We start from the raw sequence: 16,866 nt of genomic DNA on the forward strand, positions 1-16,866 counted from the left end.
GTTCATTCATTCATTAAGTTACTATGTATCTTTATATCCACTCCTACTTTATTTAATAGCAAAATGGTAAAACCTCAACATTCTTAAATATTTAAAAATGAAATTGTTTTACAATAACAATAACAAAACATTCTGCACTGAAACTTTTTCAAGACTAATCACCCTGTTTCCGGCAGTGCGTCGTAATAGAGGTTTGGGTTGGGGCGAGCTCTCATTCTTGTCACGTAGTCGGTACGTGGCCGCCCCGAGAATTACTACCGCGCTATACGTAGCTAACTTCAGATAACTACGAGAAAGTGTAAAGCTTTTTCAGGAAGTTATACAAATTTTCCTATCTTCATTATATATTTATATTCTACATGAAAAGTAATTTACGCTTTGAGAATCTTAGAATATAATTGAACTCTACTAATTTTATAATGCAGGAAAATTTGTTTTTTGTATGTAAAGAATAAAATAAAAAATTACGTGATTGATTTAAAAAATTATTTTGCCATTACAAAGCTACATTATTATTGAGTAACATAGGCTATATTTTTAGTAGTTTTTTTTAAATCAGCACGAATGAAAACACGGGATAAACCTAGTCATTAATGTAGCGACCGTTTCCATTTGCAACCAACCACCCAGCGAGCCGTGTCACAGGCGTGATCGCTACTACTGTACAAATAGAAACGTAAATGTAAAAGATAAATAAACATCCCAGAAAATAACATGGAGACAGAAAACCTGATATTACAGGTTTGCAAAGGTTCATTTAGACAAAGCGCTCTTATGTATTCCCAAACGTCTCACTTTGAAGCGACTGCCGAACTGACATGTTGAAAAATATGACAAAGGATAAAAATTATCACAAGTAACGAAAGCAAAGTCGCTCTTAACAACTATTCAAAGAGTGGATGGTGGTACAATAAACATATTCCCAGCGCTGGAATAAAAAAATATGAGCGTATCGCATACATAGGCATACGTTACTGGAGCAGTTCGCAGAGGCACGTCCGAACACGTGATACGAATTGCCTTTACTCGTGTCGAGACACATATAACTGTGCAAGATAGAAATTTAAATTGAATGAATTTTACTTTGAATTACTTTATTATTATTATTTTATTACTTTGATTGAATTTAAGGTAATTAACATTAATTTTGTACGTAAACTGTATAAAACATATCGTTATCCCTCTCATTATTTTTGACATAACAGATTTTAAAAGGAGATTTTGGTATCAAAAACCCAGGGTCAGTTACTCCGGTGAAGAATACGAATCTAATAAATGTCACTCGACAAAAACAGTCAAGGGTTTTAGGTTACCGGAAATCAGATTGGTACGGATATTCATGCGTATTTGCGAAAAACATTACCTCCTGTCAAAAATTAAAGCATTCAGAATGATAAACGTTTAATAAAGAAAATTCAAATTGCACACATATCTGCAACTTTAAATATCCTCTTTATTATCAATATGAGTCGCTTTTAATGGCATTAACTCCCTCTCGAAGGCGTGAAAGTATTTTTATAGGTGTCCAGGAATGTCATCAGATGCGAACACAGCGCCCCCCTTGACAACTTTATGATTTAATGCTTGCCTTGCTTGTAATTATATCGTGATCTTCTTACTACGCATTAGAGCATTGGCAAGATCTTAGATGCCGTAATTACGACTTGAAATGTTAATAAAACTGTCTTTTTGTTTACATTGCTAGGATTTCTCACGATTATGGATTTAATCGGCTAAGAGGCGTTTGATAATTATTTTTTTATTTAAATACCTTGAACACTTGTTATAAACTGTTTTTTGTGTGGTATGTAATATGCGTTGTGTTTTAAATTCGCATTTACAAAGAAACGTGCAGTTTGCGTAATTTTTTTCAAATACTCAAGTCAAAAAATGTTTTACTGCGTATGTGGCTCTTTTGACATACATCTAATAACATAAATATAGCAATAGCAAGTATTGCGATGTAAAAAATTGTTCTTAACTTTCACTTAATATATTTAGCGAATTCTAGGCGCGTAATTTGTTAACTAATACATCGGGGATGTAGCTCAGTGGTAGAGCGTTCGCTTTGCATGTGAAAGGCCCCGGGTTCGATCCCCGGCATCTCCAGATTTTTTTAAACAGATTTGAATTTAAGTCAAACATAATTTGGTTCAATTTAAACTTTCTATCATATATAATAGTTAATTTTATTAGTTTTTACTACTCAAGATTAAGATAAAGTTACTTAATCGTATTAAATTATATTTAAAACTTTTTGGAGATATCGTGGCAACAAATAAAAAAATATTAAATAGCTCGTAAAGACAAGTTGAACATCAATGAATAAAATAAGATTGTAATCAAACACCAACCGCAGAAACATAAATGTTGCCAGTAAAACAAATGCCAAAGTTCATTTGTCGGCAGATTGAGGATGGGCTGTAAACAGAGCAACTGAGGACCTAGGACCGGGAATTAGCTATAAAAACTTTTTTACAATCGACAAGCTGAGGGGACCCTGAGATTATAGTGGTGTGCGTAGTACAAGAATACTGTCGATATTATTTTAAATTTGCAAAGATACTCCGCAAACGCAGCGACCCAAAATGGGTCTTGGCTTTCGGCACAAGACATAGCCACCGCCGCCTGTCCTGTGCCATTTCCTGCCAGTCGACTGCTTGAAGACACTCCTGCCGGTCTCTCCAGCGGTACCTAGGTAATTAAATATAACTTTTTCTTGGTAGTCGTTTTTAACGCAATTAAAGTGTCACTAAAAACTTACCATAACTTTGGACAGCGGTTCAAAATGTCACCTATTTGTGTGAAGTATTTGAATAGATAATTAATAAATAAGTACTCAATCTCGCCAGTTTTTATCTAACATTTTCATATTGTAAGTATTCACATTTAGTCACTAATCTGATTATCCAACATTGCTACATAGAATCACGCTGAAATATGTATGTTTTATAATATTTTTTTTTTTGTAAATAAATTAGAGTCACCTAAGCATTATTTATAATATGTAATCTTCATAAAAGCCTAAAACATCGATATCGATGCCAGAAATCGTGCATGTGTCATCCCTAAATGACACAAGCAATAATTCTTGGCCGCACCTCATTTGCATTTCTTTATTGGATCGCGGGGAAATTGAGAAAAATTCACGCTCTCTGTTTTAATTACAAGTTGTTTATTATTTGCATTACAATTAAGCACTGGATCCTGAAGAATCTTGTTTGATGCTTCAACTTAATTCGATTTCACAAATTACATCGAAACATCAAGAGGGTGTGTAGTTGTTACAAAATGTTTTGTAATTATAAAACCATTACCATACCAAAGAGCGAACTAGTTCCTTATTTAAAATACGTAAATGATCTAAAATAAGTCACGAAAAAAATGATTTAAGTCTATATTGTAAGCTAAACTTTCCAAAAAAGCATAGTCAGACTCGTAATTTGTTCTGTTTAAAATTTATGTACTACATATATGGGGATGTAGCTCAGTGGTAGAGCGTTCGCTTTGCATGTGAAAGGCCCCGGGTTCAATCCCCGGCATCTCCAGTATTTTTTGGAGTAAGTAATACTTACAATAGTTATTCATAATAAGTTTATTATCATCAACAGTTCGGGACAGTGACAATACAGTTATCTCTGTTTTGTCAAAGGAAGAATAGTTAAACTTTCCATTTTTAATTTAATTTAATCAATCAATTTAATTTAATTTTTTTTAATTTAATCAAGGGTAGGCAGGTTATATATATTACTTACTATTCCTACTAACCAGTAATTGTCATCTCGAATTGCTATTAATTCCAAAAAATTTGGAGATGCCGGGGATTGAACCCCGATAAGTAATAAACTGTGTAATGTTCTTATGTTCCGATCTGTCAATGATACTAAACTTATTATGAATCACTATTGTAAGTAATACTTACACCAAAAAAATACTGGAGATGCCGGGGATTGAACCCGGGGCCTTTCACATGCAAAGCGAACGCTCTACCACTGAGCTACATCCCCGTACTACTTCTATATTAAAGTTTAAATAATTAAAAGTTTTTGAACGACAACGGAATATCGTAATAACGTAAAATTAAAGTATGTAATTTGTATCGGGGATGTAGCTCAGTGGTAGAGCGTTCGCTTTGCATGTGAAAGGCCCCGGGTTCAATCCCCGGCATCTCCAGTATTTTTTTGGTGTAAGTAATACTTACAATAGTGATTAGTACAATAAGTTTAGTATCATTGACACATCAGAACCTAAGAACATTACACAGTTTATTACTTATACGGGGTACTTATCAAGTGTCAAATTGCAGCTGTTTATATTATAATCGTAACAATTGTATAAATTAATTAGAAAGTATTGTTTCTTAGCGCATGTCTTAATTAAAATTGATAACAAAGTATTGTTACATAAGAATAGTATATTAATACTAGCTGTCGCCCGCGACTCCGTCCGCGCGTAGTTAAAAAAAAATTAAAAAAAAAATTAAAAATAGATGTTGGCCGATTCTCAGACCTACTGAATATGCTCACAAAATTTCATTAGAATCGGTCAAGCCGTTTCGGAGGAGTACGGTGACGAAAACTGTGACACGAGAATTTTATATATTAGATAAATATTTGTAAGACACATACTAGACTATAATCATAATTGTAAACTGCCAACTGTAAAAAACATGTATTTTTATTTACCATCCTTTACATTCTCTTTGAAAAATCACGATAATTATATGTTTTCGTGCATGTGTTTCAGTAGTGAAAACCTAACCACTATAAGTCACATGTTTATATCGGTCGCAAACCATCACATAGTATCGAATCGCGTCTCCTGTGTCTCTCACCTACGACAACGCTCACAAAGTGATAGCACACAAAGTACTTTTAGGAGATTTTGTTAAATAAACATTTAACATTAGATGTTGTTCTTGATTATATAATAAAAGTTTTCTAGGCAATGTATTCCGATGTAGCGTATCCATTAAACATTCAGTATTATGTTCGCAGGCAAGGTATGGTACTATTACGGAGATGGATGGTGCGTTAGTTGTGATGTATCGGGTAATCTGGCGATTGCTCCTTTATGCGGTTTACTGGAAGTAATGTGACTTTCGAGTTATTTAAGGTCCTTGTGAAGTTGTAAATTTGACATCGACTTTTTAACTTCAGTACAACCAACGCTATTGACTGTTTTTTGTTTCTTTTATTAAACACAAACATAGGAATAACCAGCGTAAATAAAATAATAAGACATAAGCTTTTTAGAATCCTTTGGTAAGAAGTAAACTTGGCACTAATCATAATATACACAAATACTTAGTCTTAGTTACTAAAGAGATTACATAATAGGCAAAAAATCGACGTTTTCTAAATTTTTATTGCATTTATTTCCCTGCTTGTACATACATACATAAGGGGTAAAATGAATATAAAGTCTAATAGTAAAAATCTGGAGATGCCGGGGATTGAACCCGGGGCCTTTCACATGCAAAGCGAACGCTCTACCACTGAGCTACATCCCCGATACAAATTGCTTACGGAAAAGTAAATTATTTTACCATATTATTTTGTGAATTTTCTCTGGTCAAGTCATGAAATGTTTAAACTTAAATAATGAAGTAGTAAGGGGATGTAGCTCAGTGGTAGAGCGTTCGCTTTGCATGTGAAAGGCCCCGGGTTCGATCCCCGGCATCTCCAGTTTTTTTTTATTGAACTTAATAAACTTTTTAGAATCCTACTTGTACCAGCCGTGTAATTTCACTGCCGTAATAACACTTATATTGGAACATTTTTCTGTCATTATTTTTTAAAAGAGTGTGACAAGGTCAACAATAAGTATTTGATACAAGATTGTCTACAGTGGAATCCCACACTTAGATTGGTTGGTTGCTTTTTATTTTTGAAGCTACGCTTTTGTAAAAAATGTTTCATAATATATTTTAAGATGTACGATTTTTACTCATACAAGCACTAAATAAGTTAAAAATTGGCTATGACTTTATTGCTTTAACGTAACCTGCAATGATTGGAAGAGTTATTTAGAAGGACATTACTAATAATTATTTTGTCCCATCATCCACAATATACAAAAAGTTTGGAGATGCCGGGGATCGAACCCGGGGCCTTTCACATGCAAAGCGAACGCTCTACCACTGAGCTACATCCCCGCACGGCTTTATTAATTAAAGTTTAAATAGAGTCGAATTGATAACCTCCTTCTTTTTGAAGTCAGCTAAAAACAGTTTTTGACAGCAACAAATATGGTAATATGGTAAAAAAAAATTTAACTACATTGATAAAACAATATCCGATTTAGAGAACTTTAAATAAATAATTTTAATCTTATTAACAATGTGCCTTATACATAATTGATTAGAGGTCAAATTCTTCAGGTCTTTTAGGTAATATAAATTATTTTCTTATTTATTTATATCGTATCAAATCTAAGTGTAAGTGATGAAAGAACTATCATTTATCCTAGAACATGTAACAGAAAAAGCAATGTCGGACATTTTTCAAGGCGACAAAATTTATAGCCGCTCAATTGAATTTCACACTTGATTTGAGAGGACGCTGGAAAAATCCTTCCGGTTTTCAAATTCCGAACGCATCTGTCAAACGATAGCGGAAAACATAAAGCGGTGTTGCCCGCTAAGGATAAAATATAACGGGAGAGGTTACTAAAATCAGTTTTGTTTTATTTATTTTTTTATTAACTAATATAGTAGACGACATAGTTCTCAAAGTTAGTAGGCTGAAGTGATAATCAATCGAGCTGGTGAAGTCAGGTGAGGGAGGGAAAGCCTGGAATGAAGGCCCGCAATGAAGATCAAGAGCATGGGGCGCACTCTTTCCAGATGGAACGACGACTTAGTGCGCAATGCGGGAAATCGTTGGATGCGGAAGGCGGAGAACCGCATACTCTGAAATACATTGGAGAAGGCCTACGTCCAGCAGTGGGCAGATAAACTAATGTATTTCGTGATGAACAAAAATTGTATATTAAAACTGTCTTAATATAAATTACCAAGAACTGCCACCATTGAAAACAGTAGAACCTGAATTTTGATATTATTTTCACTAATTGTTTTTTTTCTAAAATAGTATATCGTAGTCGCTTTCAGGCAGTGAACTGAGTGTGTCAGTGCCCTTATCGAAGGGTCGCCGTGTGTCAAACGGGAAATAGTTATTTATGGTCTCCATTCACAAATTGCATTCGTGGTCGAATTGATATATTGGCATGTTTTATATGTAAATGTAGATTTAAGACGAATGTTTTGGTCCAGAAATAGATATTGGATGATTTAGATTCGATATTCACGTTTTGTTTTCATTTACGTCATAAATAAATATTTATGACACATTAAAATATCATACAATTATATTTAAGTAAACAAATGAAGCAACATGATGATAGATGGCCAGAACTAATCTACACCAAAAATATCGGTTTAAACTAAAAACTTGTAAGTGACATTGTAAGATTGCACTGCAACTTTAAAGTGTCCGACTGCAATTTTTACTGCATAAGTCAAATTAATGAGGACAATTAAGGTTTAGACAAACCTTCGTTGGGTTTATAGACACTTTTATTGTAACTTTGTATTTTGTACCCTGTTTACTATATATAAAAATTTAAAAAAATAAAAAAATTGCCTCTTTTCTTGTAGTCCCATATCGTGCTATATCAGCTTTTTTTACACCTTGGTAATCTCTTCTAAACTGTCAAAATAAGTATCCGTAGAACTCAATTCATTGTAAATTGAAACGAATTATGCGGAGGGTGTTTATGATGTAATAGTTACGTATTTTGATGCACATCATACGAAAATCAGTTCGGCACTTTGAAAGACATAAGAAGACTTCGTTTTACATCATTTTATTATGAGATACTTTAGTTGTAATGTCGTGAATAACAGTAAATCGTGTTGCGGCCGCAAGTCGACCCCGGGACTGGCTGCCGGCAAACTTCCATGATTTACTGAGCGCATGTGATTTATAGAACAAACGTGACTGTCAAATGCATTTTATATAGTTTTGATATGTCACCGATCGATTATTAACTTCGTTAATTTATAATCGGACTAGTACTAGTCGGAGTAGTACTAGGATCTAGGAAACAGTTGGCGAATGTAACTAGGAAATAATCATTAACTATTCGTTGAGGCGTGAAAAGCGTATAATATTTTAATAAATTAATTTCAGCATTTTGCAAATAAATTATGATTTCATAATTTGATTAAGAATTTCATTTCGAAAGTTAATTGTAATTTTAATTGTCGAGGAATCATCGAATTGTTTGACCATTTCACAATTTGTTGATAGTTAATAATATTACTCCCATCATTAAGTAGCTAAGTTTGCATAATAAATTAAAAAAAAAACAATAAAAAACACTCAATAGATAAAATCTTTCATCATAATATACAGCCATTTATGTGTCCTCGGCTTAAGTCACATGCTTCAGTCACAACGATGTAATTGTCGTGTTACCAGATCAGAAAAAACTTAGTTATGTAGGTTTAAGTTGAAACTAGATTTAAAAATGTATTAATACTTATATAATAATTTTGAAATTATAAAGTGTTTTTTGACTTCGAAAATTATTTTAGATGGCGTTTTAATGATTTCGATAATTAACATAAATATAAGATTTAAAGGTAAAATGTTAATTTTTTAATTTAATGCTAGTCATTTTTTGTTATGGCAACAATCAACTGCTCATGCGCACTAACCTTTGTACACGAACGGGCTATAAACCTTGGTATTTCGTGCCTTTTTCGTTTTCACCATTTGGCGCTGACTGTTGCGGTTGCTAGCGGTGGTGAGGATTCGAACTAATTATAGATATAGAATTAATTCTCAGGGCATTTCAACAGGCGTGTTTAAGTCGGAACGAAGCAAAATTTGTCACTTCCAAGCAATGCCCTATCCAATTATAGAGATCAGTGTCAGATGTTGTTTTGATGTAACGTCAAGCTCAAATGTGACGTCGATGTTGACTTGATGTATCATCTCATCTGTTTAGTTTATCCTTAACCTTCAAATAAGAAAACCGTAAGAAATTCGAGTGGCAATGGAATTTCAAGATAAAGTTGTGTTAATAACCGGTGCCAGCTCCGGCATCGGCGCAGCGACTGCAATATACTTCTCAAAGCAATCCGCAAAACTGGCCTTGGTTGGTCGAAAGGAAAATAATTTAAAAGCAATCGGTGTATATTGTCTAAAAGCAAAAGGTATTCGGCCGCTAACTATAACTGCTGATCTCACAGTGGAGGCCGATGTTGAAAGAATCGTCAAGGAAACTATCGATCACTTTGGCAGACTTGATGTGTTGATAAACAATGCTGGCATCGTTCTTATGGGTGGATTAAAAAACTCGAAGATGGAAATTTATGATAAAGTAATGGCGACCAATATGAGATCCGTTTACCACTTGACAATGGTCGCAACCCCACACTTGATAGAAAGTAAAGGTTGCGTAGTGAACGTTTCTAGTGTATCCAGCAGTATGCCCAGCGCAATGTCTACAGCCTACAACATATCAAAAGCGGCTCTCGATCATTTTACTAAGTGCGCGGCGCTGGAATTAGCACCCGACGGCGTCAGAGTTAATTCTGTTAACCCAGGCTTCGTGAAAACAAACCTATACAAAAATGTAGGCTTAAACGAGGATCAATTAAACCTCGTGGCGCAGAATATGGTGGGCAAAAATCCTATGAAGAAAGCAATAGAAGGAGAAGAAGTAAGCGTGTTAATTGCATTTTTAGCCAGCGACAAAGCGAAAAGTATTACCGGATGTAATTATACTATTGATGCAGGCAGATTATTAAATTCATAATTTCTGAGAAAATTGATATTTCCAATCCATATTTAATATATTTATTCGTAATTTTAATCGTAAATAAGGTGTAATTGCATTGTCGGTATTAATGTTTCGAAAAATTTCTATATCCATAAGTTAATGTTTTATTTACAAAACGCTTATTAGAATTAATCAAATGTTACTTATAATTAACAAAAATATATTTAATGAACTAAAGAATAAAATTTAGAATTGAAATTGTTTTTATTCTTCATCTCTAATTAGTAGCAGTAATTTAATATGAAACATCGTCATAACAAGCCATATAAGTGAGGCCTAAGATCTTAAAATTCAATCTTTGATATACTCGTAGTGCGAACCAGAAAATGTGCAAAAAAAACTCGTGCGAGCCGGTCAAAGATAAGCAGAACAGATGGTATGGTTGCAGAATAAATAACTCAAGTCGTCGTAACTGGTGTTGGCATGATATAAATTAAAAATTGTAATACGAGAATAAAATACAAGTTCGAAAAACTTTTTGAATTTTTAATACGAGCAACACTTAAAATGGCAATATCTTAGTCGAGGATCTCGAACGCTTTTTGTAGGAAAAGCATGCAATATGCAGCAGGTCGTAGAACCAGTATGATTTTCTCGTCAATACGATCTCCAGCCGAGATTAAGTCCGTAGACTACATGGGCACGTGCTGTTTTACCTTCGATATATCCAGCTTTAAATCTAGATGCAAGATGTTATACCCTGGTGCGTAAAAAGCTCGAGTATAAGTAGTTCGTTGAAGTTACGTAACGAACATACATTATCTATGTATATGTTCAATGCCTTGGGAATTATACTTCAGAAAACTATTGTTTTTAAAAGACTACGTCTCAAATAGGTCTAGACTTGATAACTAAATATGTACCTGACCTTTTTTGACTTTTTTGTTTCTAACCCTTGACGCCAATACTTGTTCGCCTTATGATGCTGTCATTAGTTAAGACAGAAAGTAAACTATCAAATAACATCGTTTAGATATGCTCAAAAATCTCGTAACTGATGGACGGCTCAAAATATCTAGACATGTCTAGACACGTAATAGATTTAAAAAAAACCAAAGCATTATTCAGCTCCATTAAAACCATATAAGTAAATATAATACTACTTATTATAATGCGCAAAATAATCATGAAAGTTTATACAGCGTTGAAGCCTTTTGCGATTCAAAAATAAAAAGCCCGCGCCATTTGTCTGATCAAATATGGTTTATCTTCATCTCACTCACTGTTCAAAAGAGAACTCCGCAAAAATGTCGGCTTACAACTGTATTCCATTTATAGACCTTTTTAAGAACCGCGTACATAGATTCAACGGATTTCAGAAACACTAAAAAGTATACATGACAAAAAACAAAACAAGATTTGTATTATTTTTTTGGAGAAAGTTATGCACAAAAATGTCGACGAGTAAGGAAATTTGTACGAAAATATAAATAATTATTAGATTTTAATTTTAGATTTGTGAACAATATATGAATTTAACATCAACAAACATCGGGGATGTAGCTCAGTGGTAGAGCGTTCGCTTTGCATGTGAAAGGCCCCGGGTTCGATCCCCGGCATCTCCAGACTTTTTGTTTATTTAAGAAATTTGCAAAAATTTATTATTTCAATGAACCCCAGTGGAAAACTTTTACTATCCACTAAAACAAAAGTATAAAACTGAAACGTATGGTATAAATAAAACCGAACAACTTTTTTCTTTTTTTATTATTAAAATGTTCTTAGGATCGATTTAGGTTATCCTGTCAATACTTAACAAGAGGTTTACGTAAATATTAAAATTAAATTACGTACATAAATGAGAGAATTAAATACATTGTTCAAATAATAACCACATCAACTCTCGCCAAATTACGTTTATGTCATTTCATACTGAACAAAACATTTTAAAAACAAATTAAGATAAAACAAATTGTTGAATTGCGTAAAATATTCATCATTAATTGCCATATTTAATTTGTAACAGTTGTTTGTAATTAATTTAAAAAATGAATACAATTCATCGAACATAAATACATAATGTAATAAACACAAATTGACAAACCATGAAACTATTAACTTTAAAAATGTATTTTTTTAACTATAATTTGATTAAAAGCTAAGGAATCAAATCTTAAAGGATTGTTGTACAAATCTCGTTGTTAAAATGGAATTTTGTTATGCCATGCATTTCATTGAACTTTAAAGGTTTGTTTAAAATTAATATATCGCTTTTAAATCGTTGTATTTAATATACTTTATCAATTAGCTACGTAATCTGCGTATCTTCGTATTAAAAAAAATCCTAATTTATCAGCGTCAACCCACTGACAAAAACCAGATAACATGTTTGTTTCGCTCAAACGCTAAAAAATGCAAATTGTTCTAATTTCAGAAAAACAAAGATACGCAAGTATATACTAATTAATTTTTAAAAAAACAATTTATTTCATGTTTTAGGAATGAATGTTAACTGATAACTAATTGCTATAATTTCACAAGTCCTTATTACACTTTAAAATATACACATCTCAATAGACTCTTATATGCTTTGAACACTATTTGAAAAACATCACGACCTTATAAAGTTACTACTCTAGCAAAACTACACGTAAAATGAACACATTGTAATTTGGAATTATCAACTTTACACATATCATTTGGATAAATTCAAGGGAAAAGCCGTGTCAGATGCTGACACAAACAGTAACACAGTTTAGCATTGAAATGAAATGGTTTCAGCTATTTCACTAATTTCCGATAACCGCAGGAATGTTGATAATCCATACAATGGGCAATTTTATCATACTAATACAGTATAAGCTCTGGATGTGAGTTCCACAATAATTTGTAATCCTCTTAAATACATTTAACAATGAATACTTAAATTGTAGGAAAACTTTAAATTTAAAATTCAACACTGGAATTTCCACTTAAGTAGATTTCACAGTCATACTTGACAGATGTAAATCACTTGAAATTTTATGATAACTTTATGACATTTTTTATGTTTTATTTTTGATTTGTACTCGATTAAGTTAACTTGACACTGGTCGAGCACTTTTGCGACTACACATTGGCTGGGATCAGTCGCAGTCGGAGGCGGATGCGGATGCGGAGGCGGAGGCGTGCGTGTGTCGGACGCACTTGTTGCTGTTGAGGTCGAGGTCGAGGTCGCGGTGTTGGCGGGGGCTAGGCGCGCGGCTCGAGCTGGGCGAGGCGGGCGGGGAAGTCCGCGTTGCCGTGGGCGGCGTAGTTGGCGCAGGAGGCGGGCACTGGGGCGGGCGCTGGGGCGGGCGCTGGGGCGGGCGCTGGGGCGGGCGCTGGGGCGGGCGCTGGGGCGGGCGGGCGCGCGGGCGAGGCGGGCGAGGCGGGCCGGGGCGAGAGGCAGTCGCAGCCCGTGAGGAGCGCGAAGCTGCCGGAGTGAAGTGAGCCGGTCTCCTCGAGGGGCGGCGTCGGCGCGTCCACATCATTCTGCAACGATCCAACGCGCTCAGCTGAGGCGCCAACCGCTACAACACCGGGCCGGGCGGGGGCGGGGGCGGGACGCGGGACGGGGGCGGGGCGGGGGGAGAGCACCGTTACTCACTCTAGCTGATTGTGTCGCCTTACTAATATACAATGACTGTCCACCAAAAAGATGATTTAAATGAAAAACAAAATGTCATCTTCTAATTTCCGAATTATTTAAACCATAATGCATTTAGAAAAAGTAAAACCGTAATAACTGAATCAGTATCGATTTTTAAATCGATCAAAATAATTTTTAATTCATTTTAATATTGTATTAACATTAATAATTTAAGAGGACAGTCAATTGAAATTAATCAAAGCGACACATACCAACATCTGTATTTCTTTTCTAATTTAAACACTATCTTTTCTATGAAAAAACAAATATGATGTCAAAAATGTATATTTCTTAAAAACATTGACAGACACTACATTGATGGGCAATAAACTATAATACTTAATAACTATCGAGATTAGGTGCGAAAGCGATGGTAATATGGACAAATGGTAGATGCGAGGGAGAAGCATAAGAATCTAAAGAAATGAGATGAAATTAACTAAATGAAGGGCAGAATCTATTAGTGAAATCTAAAGAGTTTAAAGATAAAACGTAATATTTGATTCAAATGCTCCATTAATGTTAAAGCAAGTTGGATTGAAAATATAAAAGGTACCTTTTGAATATCTAAACAAAATATGATAAAAATTGCAAAAATCCTTCTTTTATTTCACTCAGTTTTTTCCAATTAACGACTATAATTTTTACTTTTCAACTAAACGTACTGAGCAATATTAATTTTAAATGATATATGACAGTAAATTTAAGATGTTATACAAAAGCGATATGTTGTAAAAGCAGGCAAACAAGCTTTAGCAATCGACACCAATAAAATAATGGGATAAATTAATAACGATAAAAAAGTATTTCTTTATAAAAACGTAAAAATGTAATAAAAAATATTTATGCATAAATAAAGTATATATATTTTCAGATATCTTGGCAGCTGTAAACTACTGAGTCGCTGTGCAGAACACAAATATTAGGTGTGTTGGGAAGTAGCGGGATGTGAGGGTACTACACACGCGCCGATGATCTTGAACCACCAAGATATTTGAAATGAGTTATAAGTCATGCTATATTGATAAATATTATGTTTTTTTTTGCTTATTTTTTTTAAGATTCTTGTATAATCGGAATAAAACTATGCAGGGTATTTAATAAATGATAAATAAGCTAATATTTTATATGTAGAGCCAAGCAAAGGTGTAGGTTGTGTTACATCACTTACCAATGCAAAAATTTAATCCTTAAATCATACAAAAATATAATTCCTCATTCAAATAAATCATCAAAACACATCGATAACAATTTAAATATTAAAACAATATAAAATAATTTATACCTATAATTATTCCATCTATCTATTTCCATTTATAAATTAATCTAGAAAAATAAATACAATTATGACATCTAAAAAATTCATACAAATTTCATACATACATAAATACATACACATACATACATATACATAAACATTTTACCTGTTAATGTTGACGCGGATAATAAAATTGTTATTTCATAATCATTGTCTAGCTCCCAATACGACGCACACTAGAACGAACAATAAACATACAAAAATATATAACTACATGTATATATGTTATTATCTTTTATATTTAAATACAATTAATAAAAATACAAATAAATACATTGCGAAAAAAATTCTACTAGAAAATTTCTGGAGACATGCTAACCTTAGCTCTTATTTTTACTACACCTAGCTTTATATAATCCTTACTAATATTATAATATAGTTATAAAATGTCTATATTCAATGTTTAATATAATCTTTAAATACCTAAAAAAATTACAATGAACATGATATGAAAAGTAATATATAATTATACATCTTTATATATTGATCGATCTATGCCTTTTAACGTTTGACTTGTCTATTATCTCTATATATATAAAAGAAAGTCTTGTTAGTTACACTATTTATAACTCAAGAACGGCTGAATCGATTTGACTGAAAATTGATGGGCAGGTAGCTTAGAACCAGGAAACGGACATAGGATAATTTTTACCACGTTTTCTATTTTTTTATTCCGCGCGGACGGAGTCGCGGGTAAAAGCTAGTTATTTTATAATAAAACTTATAAATGCGGACAACAATCATTGTATCCATTCTATGTATGCACCTTGCTAAATCTCCCATAGATAACACCCAACGGGAATAATAATTTTTTACTAATAAAAATATAAAGATATAATCACGAATAAATATAAATCATACTAAAGATAAAAAAAAAAACTTTCACTAACATAACCTTAGGAACCAACTAATTCAAGATGCTTACATAAAAAATTATACTAAAAAAAGGACACCAAATTTTGAAAACCATGTTCATTGTAGACAAAAAATTCATATATTCGAAATACTTAACTATTTGTTCAAATTCAAATTACTAGCACTAAAATTCTTCTAGCTTCCTTATCACCACAATGTACTAAAAACCACACTATTTCTGACAGTCTAATGTCAGTGAGAGAGAAGAGCTGTATAAAAATCTATACTCTGATTGGCCCATTCGTAGTTTTGACTACGCACTTACTGTGAGCAATGTGCTTACAACCAAAGTACACCCGCCTGAGGGCACCTGTCACTTTGCCCTGATAGTCATAATAAATTATATTTTAGTATGATCATATAAAGGAATGGCCAATTTAAGACGAGAAATATCGATTTTTTTTTGCACAGTCAAGTTTACTTTATGTATACGCCAATACATATATTATAAATGCGAATGTTTTAATAAATGGATGGATGTTTGAAGGCATCTCTAGAACGGCTAAATGGAGCTGGATGAAATTTGACATATAGATATTTGACATAGACATATAGATGTAGAACATAGTCTGAAAGAACACATAGGCTATTAATTAAGTTTTTTTTTTATCCACTCGGACAGAGTCGCGGACGATATCTAGTCGATGTATCCATTTCATATGTTAAGTAATACATGTATTTTAGCACTTCAATTATATGTGTGATTTCTATGTTTGTTTTGTACCAATGCTTAGCCCTGCATATATATATTTTTTATTTCATATAGTAAGTTCATTAAATTTTAGGTTACTCTAAATTTTAATCTTGAAGTTTAAGGATAAATAATGAAAAAATTACTTGAATTATAAAAAAACACATAACTGTGCGTTGTTTCAATATTATTTCGTAGATTTCGTTAAGAGACAAATATTAATATGTATTTACATATTATTAAAGACTTTTGAATCCCATAATTAAATCATGATTTGATTATATATTTACAAGAGATGAAAATATTTCACATATTCAAAATATATAAAAAAAACATGCTTTTTTATCAATAAAATCTCACCACACTTACTCCATATCTTCCCTGAAATTTATAATTAAGGAATAATATAATAATAATATATAATAAATAATATAATTTATAAATAAGGAATATTTTAATTTATTGATTATTTATAAT

The 16,866-nt window shown here is 32.9% G+C and overlaps 1 protein-coding gene and 8 non-coding genes across 9 annotated transcripts; 6 read left to right on the forward strand and 3 right to left on the reverse strand.

Moving 5' to 3' along the window:
* Positions 1 to 2,037: 2,037 nt before the first annotated feature.
* On the forward strand, positions 2,038 to 2,109 carry Trnaa-ugc. Its single transcript has one exon. It is a non-coding gene; the product is annotated as a tRNA-Ala (tRNA).
* Positions 2,110 to 3,476: 1,367 nt separating this feature from the next.
* On the forward strand, positions 3,477 to 3,548 carry Trnaa-ugc. Its single transcript has one exon. It is a non-coding gene; the product is annotated as a tRNA-Ala (tRNA).
* A 387-nt stretch (positions 3,549 to 3,935) lies between these two features.
* Trnaa-ugc lies at positions 3,936 to 4,007 on the reverse strand. Its single transcript has one exon. It is a non-coding gene; the product is annotated as a tRNA-Ala (tRNA).
* A 94-nt stretch (positions 4,008 to 4,101) lies between these two features.
* Positions 4,102 to 4,173, forward strand: Trnaa-ugc. Its single transcript has one exon. It is a non-coding gene; the product is annotated as a tRNA-Ala (tRNA).
* Positions 4,174 to 5,440: 1,267 nt separating this feature from the next.
* On the reverse strand, positions 5,441 to 5,512 carry Trnaa-ugc. Its single transcript has one exon. It is a non-coding gene; the product is annotated as a tRNA-Ala (tRNA).
* A 103-nt stretch (positions 5,513 to 5,615) lies between these two features.
* Positions 5,616 to 5,687, forward strand: Trnaa-ugc. The gene has a single exon. It is a non-coding gene; the product is annotated as a tRNA-Ala (tRNA).
* A 398-nt stretch (positions 5,688 to 6,085) lies between these two features.
* On the reverse strand, positions 6,086 to 6,157 carry Trnaa-ugc. The gene has a single exon. It is a non-coding gene; the product is annotated as a tRNA-Ala (tRNA).
* A 2,856-nt stretch (positions 6,158 to 9,013) lies between these two features.
* LOC106717535 (uncharacterized oxidoreductase TM_0325) lies at positions 9,014 to 9,938 on the forward strand. The gene has a single exon (XM_014511408.2). The coding sequence runs from the start codon at positions 9,067 to 9,069 to the stop codon at positions 9,829 to 9,831; it is 765 nt and encodes a 254-aa protein (XP_014366894.2). The 5' UTR covers positions 9,014 to 9,066; the 3' UTR covers positions 9,832 to 9,938.
* Positions 9,939 to 11,348: 1,410 nt separating this feature from the next.
* On the forward strand, positions 11,349 to 11,420 carry Trnaa-ugc. The gene has a single exon. It is a non-coding gene; the product is annotated as a tRNA-Ala (tRNA).
* Positions 11,421 to 16,866: the final 5,446 nt, after the last annotated feature.

The sequence above is a fragment of the Papilio machaon genome, chromosome 18 (assembly GCF_912999745.1).
Source record: "Papilio machaon chromosome 18, ilPapMach1.1, whole genome shotgun sequence".
NCBI classification, from domain to species: domain Eukaryota; kingdom Metazoa; phylum Arthropoda; class Insecta; order Lepidoptera; family Papilionidae; genus Papilio; species Papilio machaon.

Excerpts from the sequence above, each read along its gene's own strand:
- LOC106717535 (XM_014511408.2), top strand. The coding sequence starts at position 9,067 with ATGGAATTTCAAGATAAAGTTGTGTTAATAACCGGTGCCAGCTCCGGC.